Source organism: Paramormyrops kingsleyae, chromosome 13 (genome assembly GCF_048594095.1).
Source record: "Paramormyrops kingsleyae isolate MSU_618 chromosome 13, PKINGS_0.4, whole genome shotgun sequence".
Classification (NCBI taxonomy): domain Eukaryota; kingdom Metazoa; phylum Chordata; class Actinopteri; order Osteoglossiformes; family Mormyridae; genus Paramormyrops; species Paramormyrops kingsleyae.
Genome location: NC_132809.1, coordinates 32,620,150 through 32,642,400, shown reverse-complemented (window position 1 = coordinate 32,642,400; position 22,251 = coordinate 32,620,150). Strand labels below are relative to the sequence as shown.

Here is a 22,251-nt window from a genome sequence, read left to right as displayed (position 1 = left end):
AACAGACTGATACACAGAGTTTGACATGCCATTTGCGCATGTATCTCACCGTAATGGGTCTTGTCATCATACATTAAACTAACAGTATATAGAGAAGAAGTGTCTTCAGGTGACAGTGCAGACTGGGGAATATCGGAAGGAACAGGAAGGTCTTTTGGCACCAAATTTAATGCAAATTAACGTTTATATAAAATACCATTTATGTATTGCTTTTTATACAGTTTATGGTGAATAAAGTATACAGGTACATATCATCACCAAATAGTAACAGAAAGTGACAGGTCAATGATCTCCACATTCAGATTGAAGTTCAGTGAATCAGTCAGATCTCCGTTAGTAGCTGCCTGCAGACACTGTTTTGGGGTGTGATGCACCATTCTCTCCACTTGCATTCCAGTATGAGGTATGATCCCCCCAGGAGACTGAAAACCCATTAGTAAGTGCAGAATTAATCTTTAAATGGATTTTAATTACTCATCCACATCTGCAAAGCACTGTCTGATGAACATCATTGTGAGGTCAGCAATATCACTGCATGGAGCCAATGACTCATTTATGAATGAGCAAAACAGAAAACGAGGTGGATTCCTCCCAGCAGCCTTATTGTCTGATTCTGACTTTAATGGTGATGAAGTCTGCTCTTGTTAGCAAGGAACACCCCCCCACCATTCTTCTCCTGCTGGTTGGCGCATGCATATTCTGGGCATCAGGGGGGACCATCTACATTCTGAATGGTTCCATCTTTAAATTGAGAAATGACCTATTAGAGGACTTCTGTTTATGTTAAGGCACTTAATCGGTATATTAATCATTGATCTTGCGTTTCAAATGTGATTTTGCATGGTGCAATGTTCTTTATGGAAAAAAAAATACACTTCCAGATACACTTATTGTGGACCATTCTGTTCCATCCAACCTTGATATGCTAGCTTCTGTGGCTAAATAGAGCATGCATATGTTGTGTTTTTGCTTTTTCTTTGAATGGCATTTTGTTTCAGAGATAGTAATGTACAATAATATTTTCACTGACAAAGAGTAACAACAAGCTTTAGAGGAGAAAATGTTCAAAAACACCTAGAAGTTGAAGTATAAGGGTATGGTCATTGTTTTTCCTTTTCCTTCTGTTCAATTCAAGGATTAGGAAGTAACTGCAGAGTAGAGTATTTTTTCATAATGATACAGGACACACTGAAAAATACATCAGATGTGTAATGTGCTTCGTTTGTTGCCCTGCGTGGTTTCTTATTCAAAAACTATGCAAACTATGCAAGTCTGTGACATTTTTTTTGTACAAAAGGCCAGAGTACACCAGTCCATGCAGCATTACTTCCACGTGTTCAATATGTTGCATTATATCCATTTTTAGGTATACCAGCAATACCATAATTAGTAACCTAACATTCCTGTCTGTTGTTCCTTTTGTTTTGAGATAAATCTTAAATGCAGCAGACATTTTTAGCAAATAACTACCTCCCATATGATTCCTTGGCTGACTGGCCTGGTAGAGCAATGAATCATGGTACCAATAAGGCTTTTCATATTGCTGCCATGGATGTATGACAGTTTCAGGTATATCACAGAACTGTCCCTTGCACAGCAAGCTGTGATTTAATTATGCTCGGAGAGGTCTGTGTGGCATTTCAAACTGCAGGTTAGTTAAGCGTAGAAATTTGACTGCCCAGATCCAAGCTAGATCAGGTCTCATTCTGACAGCTTCTCAACTCGTCAGCAGGAAAGTTCCCCCGCTGATTGCTTGGGGTTGAAACTTCTCTTAAATTGTGTTTTGTAGGGAGATATGAATGTTATTTTCCTCTCATGCCAGTGTTACATAAATCAATTGCACTATTTACACTAAGACAGGCATTTTCTTGAAAAACACAGTGTGTGGTCCTCTCCAATGGTTCTACCAGGAAAATGTTGAATGATGGCATGAACAGAGTTTCCAAGCTATGATGTCTGAAGTGGCAGCAGAGAGCGCGGCCCAATGTAGCTTCCATAAACCGACAACCTTTCGAAATGCCTCAGAAATTCAGCTTTTTTAACATGCTACTATTGGGAAAAAAAGCAAGATTTCCCTTCCTGCGTAATTGGAAAGAATATTGGACAGGTAAAGTTTAATATCATCTTATGAGGAGTCAGTTTTACTCGAATGGTCAGTACATGAAATTTCTTTTCTCTATACTGCCCTGACACTAAGATGACTCCTGAACAGTTTTTGCTGCTCTTTTAATGCAATTTGCAATTCACTCTAAAAGCAGAATAATTGTTTTTACCTTGCAGACTGTGACAGACCACAAGAAGATTATTCGAGGTCATCCAAAGTTTACCACCTGACCCCACTCTCTCAGGCTACCACAAACGAGGACAGAAATGCAGATGATTTTAGAAATCTTAAATTATTTGGACATAATTACAAGATTTTAAAAGAGAACTTGATTGCATGCTATATTTAATCATTTATAATAAATTATCAATTAGACACATGCGTATAGTGTTATCAGTTATGACTTAAATGTGATGTTTATCATAAAAGTGACTTTTCATTGTAAGTGGTAATATTCACACACAACTCGTACAAACAGGGTTTTAGGACGCCCTGGAGCCTATCCCAGGCAGCATAGGGCAAAAGGCAGGGACACACCCTGGACGAGATATCACACACACACAGGTTTGTAATTATATCTTTGTGGGGACTCTCCATTCATTTATATGGGGAAAACTTGAATCTCAGCAAGACGATCTTAACCCCTAACTAGCCCTAACCTTAACCATACATAACCAAAATAATTATGAGACATTTTTTTAATTTTTAGTTTTTTGATTACATTCACAGATCTTTCTGGGAACCTGAAAAATGGTCCCCACAACGTCAAAATAACAGGTTTTTATCACATTGTGGGGGACATTTGCCCCCCACAATGTGATATAAACCTAATCTACTCACACACACATACACAACCCTGGGGGTTAAAAGCATCGGTGCTGCCCAAAGAGCCACCAAGCGGCTGCATGTCACTGAAATGTTTAAACTCCTTTGGAAGGTTGGGGAGTCTTTGGAAATGCAACCAAGGCAGGGACCCGCGTATGAATGAATGTCTCTCAGCAAACTCGGCATTTGCTTCGAAATGACACCGAATAAACGTACCAGTTAGTGTCTTTCTTTACCTTCTTAATGCTGATTTGGGAATTAACAACACACAGCTGTGCATCACCATATGTATCAAATTCAGAAATCACAAAGTGTGAAATGAAGGGTAATTGGAGTGCAATTGATTATACTAATTGCACTGTATAATTAAATCAGCTTCACTTAAAATATCCACAGAATCCAATTATAAATGAGGTATTACTAATTGCAAGAGGCTGTTTTTTTGTCTGTTTGCAGTGATTACATTATTATTATTGATATTATTATGATTATTATTAGTAGTAGTAGTATTGTAGTAGTAGTAGTAGTATTGTTGCAGTAGTAGTAGTATACAGCTAGAAAAAAATGCCTTTTATGTTTCTTTCTGCTGGGCATCTAGAATTTTCCTTGTGCTTTCCGGGGGCAATAATGTGCCCTTCATGCAGCGTGTGAAAGTCTCCTGCTTGCAGACAGGACAGCGTTTGAAATCCTCTATCAGCACATAATTCCTTTACGGTGAGGCTATGTCTAAGCTGCTGATATAATGAGCCTTTATACCTTATTCTGTTTCTAACATGATTTGTATCGGTGCCCTTGTTGGCAGTCATTAGCACGCCTCACATTGCCATCTCAACAAATGACAAGTTTCACCGTGGCTCTCACATGTCATTTGATGACAGCGCCTATGTTTTCAGGCACTTCCTGAAACGCTTTGTGTGTGTGCTTCCTATGTGTTCTTTTTATTACTTGTCAGAGCCATCTGATTGGCTCAGGGCTTGGGCCTCAGACACTCCATACCATCCATGCAAAAAGCACTTAAGCATGTGGACAAATGAAATCGAAATCCAAACTCCACTGATGTACATAACAATTTAAATAATAGGCATTAGAGAGATGACAGGTCCTGGTTAGCCATTTAGAATTCACCCACTTTGTGCTAATCCTGCTCCGTAGTCATTGGGGCATAATGGCCACAATGGTAACTTTTAAAAATGAATCAGTTAATTATTGTATCCATTTTCACATATCTTACATTTATTATGCCGTTTCCTCCATCACAATTAACTGTGACTGGTTGTTCCTACCATATGAAAACAGAAAGCGTTTTTGTCTTAAGTGCTTAATTAATCCTGTCTGAGACAACACTATTATAAGCCTTAGAAACCAGTTTGGTTGCACGAACGCTGGAGAATGGAGACATTTTATAAAGTGAGTCCTGCTGATCAGCAGCTTCATGACTACATATGAATATCACCCAAAGTCTATTGGTTTGTGGCTCCTCAGGTTAGGCCTTGGTGCCTGTGATTGGATGGTCACCAGTCTGAGTCCTGTCTTCAGCTGCATTTCCGTTGGTCATTAACCCCCCCCCCCCAGGGCTGCCTGACAAATGGATGACCCTGTGCTCAGACCCCAATCTTCACACTCAAAAACAAGCATTCTGATGTATCTGTACTTGTGTACTTGTTCAAATGCTACATATAACAGTATTTCAAAATGTGCATCCTAAAAGATCAGTTATTAAATATATAAAGTTGCGCAGCACTTTCTCTTATTCAAAATACATTGTATGCGTAACAGTGATGCTCCTACAGTATATGACTTTCTTGAATGGTGTGGCTGGTATAATTATATTAATTAATATTGAGCCTTCTTATTTCTCTAATGCAAATTGCATTTATCTTTGGTTATAAAGATGTGCTCCGTGGGCAGATCATCTCTGGGGCAACATGCCACTGCATAGGATTAATCGGTGTGAATCAGAGCACTTGAAAACAGGATCTTTGTGAAAAACAAAACACAAACAGGTAAACATGGAGTCAGAACACTTATCATTTTCTTTATTATCCACACAGGCAACCCCATCAAAATGCACATTAAATTAGTCATTTCTAGCTTAATCTCTAGTCAAATTTCTATAACCCTGAGTATAATGATTAGTTTAAGCGCTGATGTAACGGCCTTATCTTGCTTCCGGCTATGACCTTTGCCTTTGTGACACGGCTCCTAATCTCAGCCCCAGGATGACAGTTTTCGAGCACAGTTCAGTAAAAGCGATGTTATACACCTCGATGCCACAAAGCTATACAACTTATCACATGCATCCGTAAGCCCTAGATGAGCTTATGCACTGTAGTATGTATTAATTTTGATATGTGAAAAAATCTTTTGAAGAGTAAGTGCCAAATGTGAACACATGCACATATTTAGCTACATTCTTCGTCAGGGCCAGGTTAGACCAGAGTGCCACCCTCCACTCATTCATTCATTCATTCATTCATTCATTTTCCATACCTTCTTGTCTTATACATGGTTCTGCAGCCTATCCTGGAAACAGTGGGCACAAGGCAGGTAACAGTGAGACGGATGGTGTGCCGACCGATTACAGGGAACCATGTTGGAAACCAGATTCGCTAATAGAAATTTAATCAAATGAAGAAGGCACCAAAATAAAGTTCCACTTGTAGTAACATAAAGCATAAAATCTTCAAGATATGCTGTAATTTTAAACATCTTATTTCCATAATTACACCAATATGCAATATATTTGTATGGATCTGCTCCATGTAGTATGTTTATCTGCGAACTGCTAGCCGCTAACTGCTAACTATACGCGCTTCTTTTGCAGCCTTGTGCCACATGAGCACAGCAGCACGGCCCCAAGCCCTTGTCATGCTGCGTTTCCAGGTCACGGGGGGCGGGTGGCAGGCCAATGAGGCGACATGGCCGGCCAGCTGAGCACGTTTGCTTAATGAGACTGACGATCACACGGGCAATTGGGACGGCGCGGCGTGGCCTCACGGTGACAGCAAGCCTCCCGTCACGTCTGAGGACAGGACATGGGTGGGGGCTGGTGGTTAGTAGAGGGGGTGACGATATTGACTGTGTCCCTTGTCTGTCACCAGGTCAGAGTTGGGCAGGAGATGACAGTTTGCTTTTGTCAGGATACATCACTTTAGCGCTGTCGTAAAATCCCCGGGACGGATCCGTCTGTGAGTCGCTGCTGTCGGGTCGCTGGCGCCTGCCAGTGCAGGAAATGCCCCTCTGCCACGATCCGGAGCTGTGCAGATGGGTAAACGGCACCAACGGCCTCGGGTTCCTGCTGGAAACGGCAGTGCGGTCTGTTGCCAAAAACAGGCAGAACTGCACTGAGTAGGTGTTGATCCACATTTACATTTACTCTGTGGGCATTGCATGAGTTGCATAACATCAGTCTCTGGGGGCCTCGCTCTGTGTACTTGTACTGCGAGGGACTGAAGTCATTACACTGTGATCAATGTAAACTGTAATACGTTGGCCCCTCAAATATTTAGCTTGTGCATGCATGAGAGTGTGTGTGTGTGTGTGTGTGTGTTATCAAGTGCATGTGGGGGAGTCTGAGTATTGGAAAGCTAACTCTCCACAGGTTTATCCTGCCCCAGAGCTAATAGGGAAATGCTCTAAAAACACTGTAAAACCGTTTTCAAAAAATTGCAATATTAGGGTGGCCATTGCTGAAAACATGATGTAATTGCTTCCATAAACGGCAAGGAACAGGCGCCATTCCCTGCACAGATGTTATATCTTTGACACGCGTGGTTTGCAAATATGTGTAAAGCAGTTATTTTGGGTAGGTGGGTGGGCTGCGTCACTATTATCTAAAACAAAATGACACATTTTGTCCTTTTTAACTGAGTGCATGTGTGTCTCTAAACTGACTGACATATTGATTTCTTTTGAAGAGTGTGCTTTTCAATCTCCACTTAAAAGTTTCATTTTTATGTAGCCCTGGGCACATCAAGGCTCCATAAATTAAGGAAACTGCACATTTATCAGGCACATTATTTTAAGGTGTTTCACGGACATGGGCAGAAGTCTGCGTCATTTCTTAGTAAGCCCACATCTCCCCGCCGTATTCGTAACCGGGACATGCTTGGTGGCTTGGGCGCCACTTTGCGGAAAAAGCAAATTAGCATTTTTAATGGGACGGTGTTCGGAACTGAGGCGCCGGGGATGTGATTTACAAGTCAGGCAAAGCAAATAACAATCCCCCGCAAGCTCAGTGGTGCTTCCTGTCAATTTACTACTGCACCCCGTGCCGTCAACGGCAGTGCAACTGAATTCAAGCCGATTGTGGCATCATTATGCCCATCAAAGATATCTGAGCAGAGAGGGATAAACTCTGAATGGCTTAAGGTATATTCTGTATTATAGAATGTTTCTGAAATTCTGAAGTCATACATTACTGCTACTGCCATGTTGTTACCATCTGCAGAAAAGTTACTCGTATCTGCTGTATAGTGTACCTAAGCTTTTACATTATTAATACCCTCTTATGGGTCTTCAATCATCACAACAATGAACATGCCACTGAGAAGCCAGAAAGCCCAGACAGAAGATGGGACATTCAGGTGAAATGCTGTCTCTGTGGTCACCAGGAGTCAACACAGACTTGATGGCAGTGAATAATAATAATAATACAAAAATGTGCTTACTTTTCTGAACTATAAGGACACATGTAAATGTGCACACAAACCTGGCAGATTTCAAAGCCCTAACGTCTAACCATAAGATGTCTAAGTGCCAGAATTCCTGAGCAGTACGGCACCATGCATGACGACAGACTCACAACTATTAAATCAACGGGACGAAGCCAAGAGTCGACCCATGTGCCGAGCGGCTTTGTGAATCTGTGCGTGTGCATTTAACAGATGGAAATCGAGCTGTTTTGCGAGCCACGTCTTTAAATACTTCATTTGAATTTCGAGAATCGGGGTTCCTGGGCTTGAGCTGCAGAAAGGTTGATAACGGCAACGGCAAGAGCTGCAAACAATGGCCGCAGTTTGTCTCCCCCAAGGTTGTTTTGAACCTTAATAAGCAGAGCTGATGCTCGTCTCCAGGATGTGAAGGGTAGAGAAAATGGCATTCTTACACTTCAATTTCACGCATATTTCCTTTGTAACTAATGAGGGCCTTAAATATGGTGCCAGACCTGCGGGTTGCGCCGTTGACATTTTCAGACACAACAGCACCTTGTCATTTAGCATGAAGAGCTCCCACCTGCACAGCGCTTGTAGGACAGGCTGACGAGGAACATATTCAGCAACCGAACCCGCTCTTCGCCAGCGAGGGTCCGCATGCTACTCCGCTCTCTCCTGGCTGCCAAACAACCGATTGGCGCCTTAAGCTATTCCTCACATCGGACGAGCATTTTAATTGTTAATCCATGTAAGGCAATTTCACATTCATAGATGAAACATCATATTCACCATAGATGAAGCGCAAACATTTTCTTTATAACATAACATGGATGTCAAGGCTAATTATTGAGTTATGAATAAAATCACGAAACTAGCATTTCCTTATGTTCTTGCAAACAATTACTGTTCATTTCTAGGGTGTAGCTTGGTGTCCACGTACCTAGGTAGGCTGCACAGGTTTTCATGCTTTTACATTTGCACATAAACATGTATTATTGTTGTTATAGAGGTTGGAATATCACATGTAAACATGTCAAATGAAAGCCAATAGCTGCCAAAGGGGAAAAACTGAGCCATATGTAAAAATCGGCACACATTACGTGCCCATTTCTGTTTTCCAAATGGCACCTATTTACTCTGAGCGGCAGTGTCACAGGAGGTAATCATTCAAAGAAATTGAGACAGTTGACTACCAGGGTTTAAGACTACAGACAAGAGGCTGAATTATGGGTTTTGGAGGATGTTACCATACATTAAAATGCTCAGTACAAGGATGCAATCTACACAGATGTCAAGGGGCGTGTCAGAAAGTAACTTCATGGCAGTTCAGGATTATTTTCTATAAATGTCACTAAAGGAAGGGATGTATTACATTTCTCCAGTGTGTGCAAATGTACTCATATATGCATGAATTTTCTGCGTAGACAGTAACTATAGTATTGGTAATAATTATGTTAATAGAAGTCAATAGTGCATATATGGTGAAATATAGAACCAGGAATAAGTATATTCCATGTGCAGGAGTGAGTACAGAGTGAGTAGAGGAGTGAACGTATCGCATGTGTAGAAGAGAGTCTATATCCACGATACAAGAGTAAATATGGCCTATGTATGTGGAACAATAGCGACACTTTGCACTTGTTGGTAAGATGCTCCTGGGTCCTGCCCACAGCACAGAAGCTCATCTCCAGCCGTGCCGTGATGTGATGGCCGTCTGAACATTGTAATCTCGTCAGGCACTTATTACCCAACAGACATCAAGGACAATTTCATTTTAATGTGCTCATTAGCCACAACACACTATGGACATAATTGTGAGTCTGACACACAAAAATATTGCCAAAAAAACAACATTTTTAATGCTTCAGTAGAAAAAAGGTTATATGGATTCATATAATGGGTGCTTCATTGTCAACAACAAAAACAGGGCACAGAGTGCATAATAATGTCTGTGCTGTTTACATGCCAATATTTTACACATAGTTTTATATGCTGTCAACTGTCAGTTACTGCAAATTAACTTTCAGAAACGAAGCGGAACTGTCAGTCAGTGTGCTGGTAACCATGGTTACGTTTCATACCCAACGAGATAAAGCCGCATAATGGAATTATGGGAGAACAATTAGAACAGAAGAAGTTAACAATCAAAAAGGACATTTTACAATATGAAACAACCAAGAGTGCTTATAAATAAGAGGTTACTTCGTGGAATGCCTTAAGCTTAATAAAGTAACATCTTTTGTACAAATATTTAGGTTTCATCTTTAAAGAATACAGTACACTTTTGTACTAGATTTTTAACCCTTTGAGCACAAGGCAGGAAAAAAATTGATGTATTTCCTCTCATTTGATCAATAACATTATAAAACTATTGTGCAAAACAATTTTTTTAACGTCTTCAAACATTGTGCACCAAGAGATAACCATAATCCTCTTAAATTAACAATATAAAATGATGCATAATTTCAGTCAGAACTGATATATATATTTTTATATACATTTTTACATTGACCTGAATTCAAAAGGCCCCTGATTTAAAGAAAAAGAAACAACAGAGGCTGCAAATTGGAATTTTGCTTAGCAATACAAAAAGCAGGACAGCTGCAAATGCTTATATATTGTTGTTTTTTTCTGTTACATTCAGACTTTTGCCAATTGTCAACAAAAAAAAATCCCCCCACCCCACATCATACTGGTTTTGAACTTGGAGAAGTAGTTCTTAGCCGTACTCAGAGGGTTAAATATTAGATGCTGGATCCAGCACACTTTAGTTGCATTTAAAAAAAGTGCACTAGATTTTATTATAAAATGCATAACTAAACTGTCCATTAATGCATGCAGCTTGTTACATCTGTAGAATGTGGGAAAAAAGAAATATAAAATTAAACCATGTTACACAAACTCTAACAAATACCTCTTCATTTTAAACATTCTTTTTTTAACCTTCATCTTTTTCCATTTTCAGTAGCTGATTATACAGCACCTCCATATTAAACACTGTACAATTATTAAATAAATTTTAAAATAAAGAGGGGAGAGATGGGGGCCAGAGTCTCCTTTGGAGATAAATTGACATGAAACAGTAGTTATCTCCGTGCAGATTTATTTTACTGCACGTTGTTCTCCTTTCAAAAAAATGACACTTAAAAGGCTCGAGGGGGTACATGGAGTCCTAGGGCAGCTCTACTACTTTTCAAGCTCACACACATACAAGAGGTGATCTTCAGGAGACTTCCCGTGGGTTTTGCTGAGATGAAGTTTGACGGCATGCTTGCTCGCAAAAGTCCGGTTGCAGAGCTTGCACCGGTACAAAGTGCCAGTGGCCTCCTCCTCCGGGGGAGAGGAGGGGGAGGAGAACACTTTGTCGGGCATGCCCTTGGCATGCCGTGTGATCTGGCTGCCGAGCTGCTCGCCTGACAGCTTGGCCAGATCCCTCAGCCTGAAGCCCAGGTGTGACTCCAGGTGGCTAATGTATGTGGAGGGAGTCCGGATCTGGGAGGCACAGTCGTTGCAAAAGAACACCGGGTGGCCAGAATCGAGATTCTTCAGGAACTTGGTTCCTCCTGTCCTCCTCAGCTGGTACTTGACGTTAGCCAACCAGTGGCTGATGGTGGTCATGGAGAGCCCTGTGAAGCGAGAGATGTGCATCCTCTCCTGGGGGCTGAGGTCTGACATGATGAATTTTCCATCAGATGTCTGCTGCAAGCTTGCAACAAACTGGGCCTGCAGGATCAGAAGGTGCTGAGGGTTCCAGTTGGACTGCCGACCCTTGCGTTTTTGGGCCGAAGAAATCTCCTCGGGCTCCTCCAAGGTCATGCCCTCCACATCTGACCTCTCAGATAAACTTGTAGGTGTGGAGGATTTTGATGCATGGCTTTCCGTCAGGTTCCTCAACATGTCGGAAATGTCAGACAGAGCGTTCTCACGCAGAGGAGAACTTGATATGAATGACACAACTGCAGATGTCGTAGCCGTTGTCACAGTAGATGAGGGAGAGGCAGATGACGATGTCGAAGTGGATGACAGGAGAGCTGAACCCAAAGCGCTGTTTTTGTCACTCTTGCCTTTCGTCAGATCTATCGGCTGGTCGTTGTTGACGTGATAGAAGTAGCGGTCCAGGGGCTCTGATTTTTTGGTCTGCGTGGGTGGGGTAGCGATGGCCGCCTTTTCTGCCAGGCTGTTGTTCATTTTGAATAGCATGCTCATGGGATCCAGGGCTGGCAATGCTGGTTTAGCAGCTTTGCCCAAGTGGACATTCATTACAGACTGCAGTGCACTTAAGGGGTTGACAAAGGGCTGCTCTGGAGGGTGATCGGTTATAATGGCGGTGCTACTGGACAAAGCAGAGGCTGGGAGCTTTGTAGAGTCTGTCCCATTTTCGAGGGACACCTTTTGAAGGTTATCGCTTTTCAAGTCCTTGTGACCGCTGCCATTGCTCTCTGGGGTCTTAACCCTCTTCTCTTTGGGGGAGTCCCCTCTCTCGCATTCCCCACCCTCGCTGCTGCAGGGCGATGGTGTTGCTTGTCTTAAGGGTGATGCCTTCACTTTACGGTCCTTCATCTTCTCCTCCACTTTGGCCACTTTCTCTGTAACCTTCTTAACTAGTTCTTCCATTGCTTGGAAGTTGTTTTTGGGCAGGGGAGATGTCTGTCTGCTGGGCGGAGGGACTAGGGGCTGACTTTTGTTGGGGAGCAAGATCTCTCCTCCGTTAAAGATGCTTTTCAGTGGGGAGTTTTTCCCTGAGGCACCCAGGGATAATTTCATTATGTTAGGTAGCTGATAGGCAGCATGGATGCTGGTGTAGCCCCCCCAGCTCGGGGCACCATTCTGAGCTTTATTGATAGCTGACGTTACGGTGTTTTCCAATGACTTCAGGATGTCAAAACCACCATTTGGACTCTCTTCCAAGTCTTCTTCAGTCAGGTAATGGTATTTCGAGGAGATGTCAAACTTCTCTTCTTCTTCATCTAGTGCTGTTTTGTCTTTCTCTCCAGCCTCCTTGCTGCATTCCACCTCTTTCTCCTCCTTCTTTATCTCCACACAGAGCTTAGGGGAGGTGCTAGAAGGCGGGGGCACAGGTGGCGGAGAGAATGTGGTGGCTGCCAATGGCACAGACTGAACTTTCTCCTTAGTCGGTGTGACTGGCACCGGGGGAGGAGACGACTCCATGATAGGCTTACCTTTCTTGATAGCTGAGTTAGTCACCTTAATGAAGTGCCCTGTCACCATCATATGGGCTGTCAGTTCCTGCAACGTGTCATGGGAGCTCCCACACTCCATGCATTTGAGTATCTGGGACTTCCGTGATTCAAATTGCCAAGCATAGCTGGCACCATTCTGGTGTCCGTAGCGGTTATTGGGCGTAATGTAGGGGTTGGCAGCTTTCTGCAAGGGGTCACTGTGGTCTGAAGGTTTCGGTGTACCGGCAGAGGATTCTGGGGAACTAGGCAGGTCCAGCTCTATAGGTGCTCTCTTCCGGGTGTTTGGGATTATTTTGGCTGCCACGGGGGCCACAGGCTCTTTGAGAGGCACTTTCTGATAATGTTTAGTCTTAATCATATGGACACTTAGGTCCTGCAAAGACTCAAAGGAATGGCCACAGTACATACATTTAAGAACCTTCTGGGCATCCTCTTTTCCTTCCATCTCCAGCAGTGAGCGCTTGCGTGGTTTGGACCAGCGCTTGGTGCCATTGCTGTCAGTCTCGTGGTTGTCGTCGCGGTAGTGCCCGGTTTCATTCATGTGCACCGTCAGCTCCACCAGGGTGTCGTACGCAGCGCTGCAGTCCTTGCAGCGGAACTTGCTGGCACCAGTGAATATGGACCCATACAGCTTGGTACTCTGGCGGTACAGCTGCACGGTGCTCAGGAGGTTGGGTTCTGGGTGTTGTCGGTTCTGGGACACCTGCTGGAGGGTCTTGGCTATGGCAGACTGGTGCCAATCATAGCTTCCGCTGCCACAGCTGCTGCTGCTGCTGCTGCTGCTGCTACTGCTGCTCCTTGGCTGCTTCTCCGGAGCCGGATGGGTGAGGTTCAGATTGAGGGATGACCAGTAGGAATTTGTCAGGAAGCTAGTGTAGATAGCCTTCATCTGCTCCAGGCTATCTGGGCCAGACGCGACCTCATCACTGGTCACTGGCAGCGCCTCTTTGACCACCTCCTCCTCATTTTTGATGGAGGCGCTCTCAAAGTCCGACATACGGTCACTAGACTCGCTCAGGTGTGACTCGCTGTCCATTTCATGACTGGAAAACTCAGCGACAGGAGAGTCCTGGTAACATGGGGGATCTTTCACGGGAGAGTCCTTCTCTGAAGACCCGTACTTTACAGGGGGCTCCTCATCCACGGCACAGTCTTCTCCGTCCATATCCTCGTCCATTAATGCAGCCTCCTTCAGTTCTTCAGGTACATAGGCTGAAAAACAAGATAACCTAATTAGAGCAAACTTCACTGGATGGCAAATGCCCGCTTTACAATCTGCATAACCCTCTAAAACACCTTGAATGGAAAAAAATCAAGCCTGTTTATTTTCTGCAAATTACAGGTAGAACAATCAGTCAGAATAATCCATATAATGTAATTTGTATCATTTCCAGTTATATTCATCAGTGTTTTCTTTATAGGGTCCTTAAAAATGTGAAAAATTTCCTTCATCACATATAAATAATTTGACAACTTATCCTTCTCAAGGGGCAACAGAAACAGACTTGAAATTAAAGCTATATTTGAAATGAATGAGAACATTCTGGAAGTGGCATTTGTTTTTAAAGTGATACATTGGTTGTATCAACCTTAGAGAGAGCAGCTCCTGTCTGTCGACTAATGTCTTACCATGCTTTTGACTCTAATGCACTCCCTAAAACATGGCATTTAAATTAAGCTTGTGTTTTACAGATCTAAAACTGGAATCCTCATGAGTAAAATGAGAGTACATAAGATCTGAACAGCAAGCCCCTCCAAACATCATGCATGTATGTTAATTTAAGAGATTAGAACGTGTTGGTGCGGCGATTCTTTAATGGCATTACTGAGATTCAATGAAGGATAACAATTAGTTTTGTCTTCAGAATATGTACTGAAATACACCAAAAGCCAGTAATAATGATTAATTCTTCAAAATTAGAATTATTTACATGTGTGTATGGAAATAATTATAAGTGTGAGGAAAAAACTGGATAAAAAAACACACAATACTAAATTTGTGAGTAAAATGCCTGCAGAGTGGGCTGATCACATGATGCTCTTTGTGCACACGTGCAGACACACATGCACACGTGCAGACACACATGCACACGTGCAGACACACATGCACATGTAGACACAGCCAGCAACATTCCGGCTGCCATCTGCTTTGAATCAGCTAAAAGGACAGCTGTTTAAGAGAACAATGATCTCGCTGACAAAGCAGACAGACCCAAACAGGGCTCAAATGAAGACGAAACACTCAAATAATTCAAGTTATTATAACAAATAAATTTATACGAGTGTAGGTGATGGACCCAAAACATCCCATGGAGCTAAATGATTCGGCAAAGCAGACGTGGCAACGTCGCAGGACAAAAGCAGGTTTGGGGCCAATAGAGATGTGAATACAAGCAAAGAGAAAGTAAACACCCACCACCCCATGCACAGACCACACACACACACACACACACACACACACACACACACACACGCAAATCCATCAAAGCATATAACCCTGCTGCACGTTAACTTCAGTTTTCTATTGTGCAGTATAATTTTTCTCATTTCCACTATGATTTTTGGCAGTGTCACTCATAGGACACCAGCAAAGTCCACTGAAGGAGGTGTTTTGGAAGAGAACCAATAACCGTGGTATATCCAGTATACCGTGGACACAGGCAGCAGCTGGAGCTCAGTGTGGAATAAGAGGGGCTGTTCCGATGGCTCCACTTCAAGAGCAGTGCAGCGTATTGAATATTCACATCCATATAAATGTAGGTAGTGTATGTCACAAATATTTAAAACATCACAAACATAAACATAAATTCTGAATTATTAATCACATCCATTTCAGAGATAGATTATGAGCAAAGTCGTAAAATAAAAACTCAAACTTTTGCAGTTAATGTTTTAGCTTCTTCTTGAGGTTTAAATTTTTTCCATTTTCAGTTTATTTTAAAATGTTTCTAACCATTTATTCATTGGGTGCACATTTTACATGGAACTAGAGGAAAATATAACCAGGACCAAAAAGTAAAGGAAAAAAATTTTGGTAACACTTTGTTTAAAGTTGTCATCTAAAATGCATTATAGATAACGTCATTAGGCATTATACTGGTCGGTATAAGAACTGATAAAGCATTATAGCATGTTCTATTGACAGTCATATGGCATTACATTGTTGATTATAATACTTCATAAGCTCCAATGGAGCTCTCATCTATAATGCACTATAAATACTATTCATAAACCATCCATAAGTCATAATTAACATGGCTTTAATGTTAATATTAGTATAATGTTAATGTTAATGCTTTTTATAAATATTTGTAGCCACGCCTATAATGCTTTATGAATGCATTATAATATGTCATGAATGTGTTCATAGAGTCTTATAGACATGACATTCATAGAAAATGATACAAAGTCTTCTTTATTCCAAAAGAGAATGAATCAGAATTAGAATGTGCATTATGCTGATTTAGGTATTACTGGCTGAAAATTCCAAAAGGGTTTTACTTCACAATTGTTTAAATACCTTAAAATTGGAATGTTTAGGATTTTTCATTGAGAAGCACACACCAAAATATATCACCAGAAAAAAAAAGTTGCTTTCAAGATGAATTTCTTACACATGAACATACTCGTGGAAATGAATCTGCCATATTTTACTGTAACAACACGGTCATGTTATTGTGTGCTGCTCCTTTTTGGTTTATGATGTCATAGAGGGTTTGGGAAGAGTGAGAATTTTTCTTAATTTGATGTGTTTCAAAAAGCTTTCTAGGGGTCTACAAAGGATCAGGAATGAAGCTTGTGGGGTGGGGTGGGGATGATCACACCCTCACACCCCAAAACCAAATTTACATTTATAATCCAATATCACTCACCAATATGCCAGAAACACCAATGTGATATTATCAGAGGAAAAATGTATTCCATAACTGAAGCTTGGAGATATATAATATGTATATATAATATGTACAGAACCAGCCCTTAAAGGTTCCCAGCTTTCCTTCTCTTAACTTGCCAGTGTTGCCCTACATGGAGTTAATTTCATTGAATATCAATATTATTTAATTATTGTGCAATCTGACACGAACTACCGGAGAAAGCAGCCAGACAGCATGGAGTGTTTATATGACGGTACGTGACACTGAGCCAAAGACTGGCACCAAAAGGAAGAAAGGAAGAGAAACATAGTCTCTGTAGGTATCCCATCAATCTAATCAATACAGATTCCCCCAGGATGCTGGAATGGGCCAAGTCTTGGGGCTTACAGGAAAGCACTGAATAAGACTGCACTGACTGATTTTAAAAACCATATCTACTTAGGCGTGGATTCTAAAACACACTGAATACTACTAAAAAGTAGGATGTGAGAAATTCTAGATCGGGAATAATTCCTGATGGAGGCCTGGCTTCCTTTTCGATATGCTCCGGTACGCAGTTTAGCTGTTGGTTTGCTGAACATACTCTCAGATCGGCTAAACAGCACGTACTGCACATGTTCTGAGATTTGACTCATCGCTCACACCCTCAGATGGAAAAAGGTAATAAAAAAAATGTGCTAAGTGTTGTGTCCCCTTTCTCGCCTGCCAACGCTCCAATCACAGTTTTTCGACAGTCTGGTTGCTTTTGTTTGTTTTCTTCTGCATTTCTTAATTTCTCGTTTGAGATCAAGATGTTGACAGAGTGAGAATTCTGCCTAACGATGTGAATTTGCAGTCCATTTTCAGTCAAAGGAAGGATTCAAACGGTATTCGCCACGGGATTAACAAAATTCTAAGACGACGAAAAACATTTCTATGTGCACCAGCTTGTTTTACCTATGAAATGAAAGCTTTTATGTATAGCATAAAAAGAAAGATGAGTGTCACATTATTTTTGATCTGAATAAAAATAAGGTGATAGTCATCAAAAACTAAAGAATATAAAACTACAGAAACACTAAAAATATATTCTTGGTAGCCTGTATAAACTGTGTAAGGCAATGTCAGTGGATTAAGCAAAACACTCAGTTTAAATGCTATCAATGGAAAGGCAGCAGCAGAGTGCGATCCGACTGTGGGATTATGCATAAACACTGAAAACGAACACTAATCACCTCCTTATGCCATTCACTTGAAGAGCGTTTGACAGCACATTCATATTGTGAGCTGCCGACTTCGCCTCTTGGCTGTGTTTGTGAGCACATCTCCCGGGTCTTTATTCGGTGAACGAAAACTATTCCACTCTGTAGTGTACAATGTGAAAACATTTCTTTTTGTTTTATTCACATCATGGCATGGTATAAAACCAAAATGTTTCTAATTAAATCACTGGATTATCTAACAGTTACACATCAATTCTAAAAAAAAAACTTCTCATAAAAGACAGTGACTTCATACCTGTGGAAAAACAAAATGTATAAATAGCCTATAATTATTTTTGGGTTTGTTATCTATTGCTCATTGGCCACATCCAAGCATAAATTATCCAGCGCATACCCAAGGCAACATTTGAAGATCTTATCTTAGCATCTCAAGAACATCTTTGCTCGAAACGATGCTTCTAAACTGTGCTTTTAATTATGACTGCGGCAGCATGGAGAGCAAACACCCTGATCGGAACGGAATTCTCATGCCAAGAAGGGCAGCTACCACATTCATCTCCCCGTCACCATGGACAGCATTACAGCTGAAGATTATTTTTTTTCTGTTTTGCTTGCAGGCATCAAGAACAGATTGTAGAAGCAAACGAGCGGCACGCGGGGGGAGGGGGGCTTATTTCAGCAGAGCATCAATAGGGTCAGTACAATAACAAAAGTTAGGAACAAGACCCCCCCCCCCCCACCCCCAACTGAGGGAGGGACCCTCAGGTCTTTAATATATCTCCATGCAGCACAATAGAAGGAGCCTAACAGACTTATGTGAGGTAATGGAAGGACGAGGGGGCGGAGCCAGGTATACATTTCCACAGGCCTTAATTCTCCATGATGCGTCATAATCGTGTTAAAGCAAATGAAGAAAAAAAGATTTCACAGCATCAGCAATTATACAGTCTGTTACACGACTTATTATATAACTAAAGATAAATTACCTGTGAGTTTAGCACAATGTCAGAAGGTGGCAATTTATATAACACACGCATACAAACATGCACAGTTATAGTCTGTTAACCACTAAGTTATCCACTACGGTGTGTGTCTGTGGGGGGGGGGGGGAACTATGTTTATATTACATTATGCAGCAAATGTTCCCCACAATGTAATAAAAACCTGTTATTTTAATGTTGTGTGGACCATTTTTCAGATCTGTGAATGCAAATTAAAAACTAAAAATGCCAAAAGTCTGATGTTGGTTACTTATGGTTAAGGTTTGGGCTGGGTAGGGGTTAAGGTTTTCATGTTGGGATTACAGTTTTCCCTATAGAAATGAATGGAGAGTCCCCACAAAGATATAATTACAAACCTGCGTGTGTGTGTGTGGGTGGGTGTAATAACATTATATAATGTCTCTAACTGCTTTTGAGAGGATCGATGAAGGTGAGAATCCTTTTCCTTAAGCTCTGCCTTAAAGAGAAAGGACAAATTACGACTTCTCCTTGAGAACATCTGATTTCAAATAACGTTAAAAATAGACTACCCATTAAAAGCTCATACTCATGTCAGAAATTATAAACCAGGCTAACAAACATAATCATCTTTAGTGAGACCCTGACAGGTGATGAAGGACATGAAGGAACTCCCAAAACCACCACCTTCCATCTCATCAGCCTTAAAGTATCGCAATTCACAACCTACCCTGTTTTATTAGCTATAAAACATGCAGACAGAAGTCCACCGTGATATGATGAAAATATCGACATAGCATAACCAAGGACTCCAAAGATTTAGCAAATGCTGCAGCTGGTTTGTGTTTGTCCCTAATACAGTCACTAAGTGGTAAACGGAGAAGCAGCATCTTGATTATACAACAGCCATTAAAAAAAGGAACTAAACAAAGGATGAAAACATGACATTATTATTATCACGACAGATAGCAGAGCCTCAAAGCTTATTTAAAAAAAACGCGGGGTACTTTCTGCATCTTTATGTAGCCTTCCCGCAGAGAATGGGTAACTCCTTGACATTTACAATTCACTAACAGGCACCATAATAAGGGGGTTGATTGCATCTTCTGCCGAGTCAGTCATTTAATAACTGTGATCGCTTGCATACGTGCACAATGCAAACTGTCTCCAGCAGCCGTTTCTGGGAGCACGGAGGAAAACGCAGGCGGAGAGCCGTCACTCCCGGCGCAAGGCTCGGGCCTCTTCCGGCCCTTGGTGCAAAGCCTGGACAATGCCAGGCATGCCCCCCTCGTTTTTTGTTCACTGCACTGTCATGTTGAGCCGTGAGGGGTGTGAGGCCATTGAGTGTAGTTTCGAGCAGGGCCCGTCCCATAAACACACCGATAGCTAGACTAGCTATCCTGAATTACGACGTTTTCAAGCTATGAGTCCCTTTTCCCCCAAAGCTCGGCCTTTTTATTCTAACGGGGGAAGTCAGTGAGGAGGCCCGTCTGGTTACTGCAGCAGGGTCCGACGGGCAGCTTTGACAGCCGCGTGTCGGCGAACGTGAGTTTAGCGCAATGCCCCCCACCCCCCCCCCCCTTCACGTGACGGAAGGCAAGCACCACAGAGCGGAGGAGGGGGTAGTCACGCATAAGCAGCCTGTCACTTCCCCCCCACCACAAACCGGTAGCTCACCTAGACAGGTGATGCGTCGGAGGACCCTAGATGCCGGACCCCAAGACCGCATGACGGATCTGAAGGGACGAGCCCACGCCCCTCTCCTGCCAACCGCCCTCGCTGCCAATCACAGCTTCTCCCACAAATCTCCAGGAAGTGACATTTCCATCGAGCCCTGTCAGACACTGTCAGCCAAAACTGACTAGGTAGCACAAACTTCCCCCTGAAAAGCACATGAGCATGCTCTTCATTGCCCTCTTTTCTTCACTCATCTTTCAACGGTCGCCACAACCTTCCATTTTTCATTCCTGTTTCGTATTTCCATTTATCATGCTTTTACCGAGCGGCCATTATCTAAGCCCACCTATGGGCAGAAACACAAAGGAGTCACACTTATGTAGGTTTGTGTCCAGAAGTTACAGTGGCTCTTAATTATCTTTATTTATTTATGCATTTAATACCAAACTTTAACACACGGGTCGCTGGCTGATATTGCAATCTAGGCATAAGACCATCTACTCAGCTCACTTGATTCGACCCCGAAAAAGAATCTGGTCCATGTTGAATTAGCCAACCTAATTCATAAATCCAATCTGCATAAATTTAGCTACAATTTGTAGTAAAGCAGGTAAAAATGCTTTAAATGTTTTTTATTTCCTTTTGAGGTAGCTAAATGCCCAGGCTACAAGGGCGTCACGTTTATGGAAACCGCAAGGTCGGCGCGGCAACAATCCACTGCCAGCGACGTCATCTCCAAAGGCAGACGGCATGGGATTATCCACTGGGCGACTACTATCTCCTACAAATTATATAGCGTTTGCAATGGTGATGTACCACTTGGAGCGGTGAAATTCTTATATGAGCAGTGGCATGGGGGCACTGACAGGTCATGGTCTTTGTACCCATGAGGGGTACAATGGGAGCAGGGAGAACGTGGAGCTGGGGGGGGGGTGGGGGGGTGGGGTGGATTAAGACTGCCATGCCCTGGGATACATCGTTGGAGGTGCTGCTTTTGGCTCTGCTTCACAGATCACATGAAAGAGGTCTCTCTTTTCTCACTGCTCCCCCCCCCCCACCCCAGCCCAGAATCATGGGAGGCTGTCAATCTACCATTAGAGAGGAGTCAGGTAATGGAAATGAACAGTTGTGGCCCGCTGGGAGCCTCAGGGCTTGCCGGTCTCCAGGATGCGACTGAATCTGACTTCGGGTCAGCCCCACATACACATACCACCGTAACCGAGAAGTAACAGGGGAAATAATAGCCATTTTCCAACGATAATACACAATTTCGAGGACGCTGCTCATGTGATTCAGGTGGTCGGCGGATGTGTCAGGCAGGCTGCCTTTGCAAGGGGAAACCCTTAATGGATAACTGGCAGGCAAAGGCAGTCTTATTCCTGCTCTAGATTTGGTTTGTCATTGGGGATCCATTACCTGCCATTCCGCTTTGATCTCTTTGGACAGGCCTGATCAAACGATGTCATCTGACCTACTCCACTTGGCAGAAACTTATCCCAGACTCATAAAAGAGGCCAACCTGGCTATAAATAAAATGACATTATTATTTTACTGTCCTATCATGTGGAAGAGACAATTATGATAATGCAGGGGGCCTGTCACGGACAGAAAAGCAAATAGGCGGCTCTCGCACAAATGTGTAAGATTTTTGCCGCTGGAACAGATATTTGCCCTTTATTTGGAAATGGAAGGGGAAAAAAAGCTTCAAATAAGCTATAACCTCAACCAGGCCAGATGTGCCAAAGGTGGAAAG

The 22,251-nt window shown here is 42.4% G+C and overlaps 1 protein-coding gene across 3 annotated transcripts in view; it reads right to left on the bottom strand.

The window, feature by feature from the left end:
• Window positions 1-9,418: 9,418 nt before the first annotated feature.
• The window catches only part of LOC111849648 (teashirt homolog 3-like), a 36,528-nt gene continuing 23,695 nt past the window's right edge, over window positions 9,419-22,251 (bottom strand). For all 3 annotated transcript variants that reach the window (XM_023822709.2, XM_072698666.1, XM_023822707.2), the window contains one exon: window positions 9,419-13,997. In XM_023822709.2, the coding sequence (XP_023678477.1) occupies window positions 10,771-13,997 (3,227 nt within the window). In that variant the 3' untranslated portion in view covers window positions 9,419-10,770. The remainder of the gene's footprint in view (window positions 13,998-22,251) is intronic.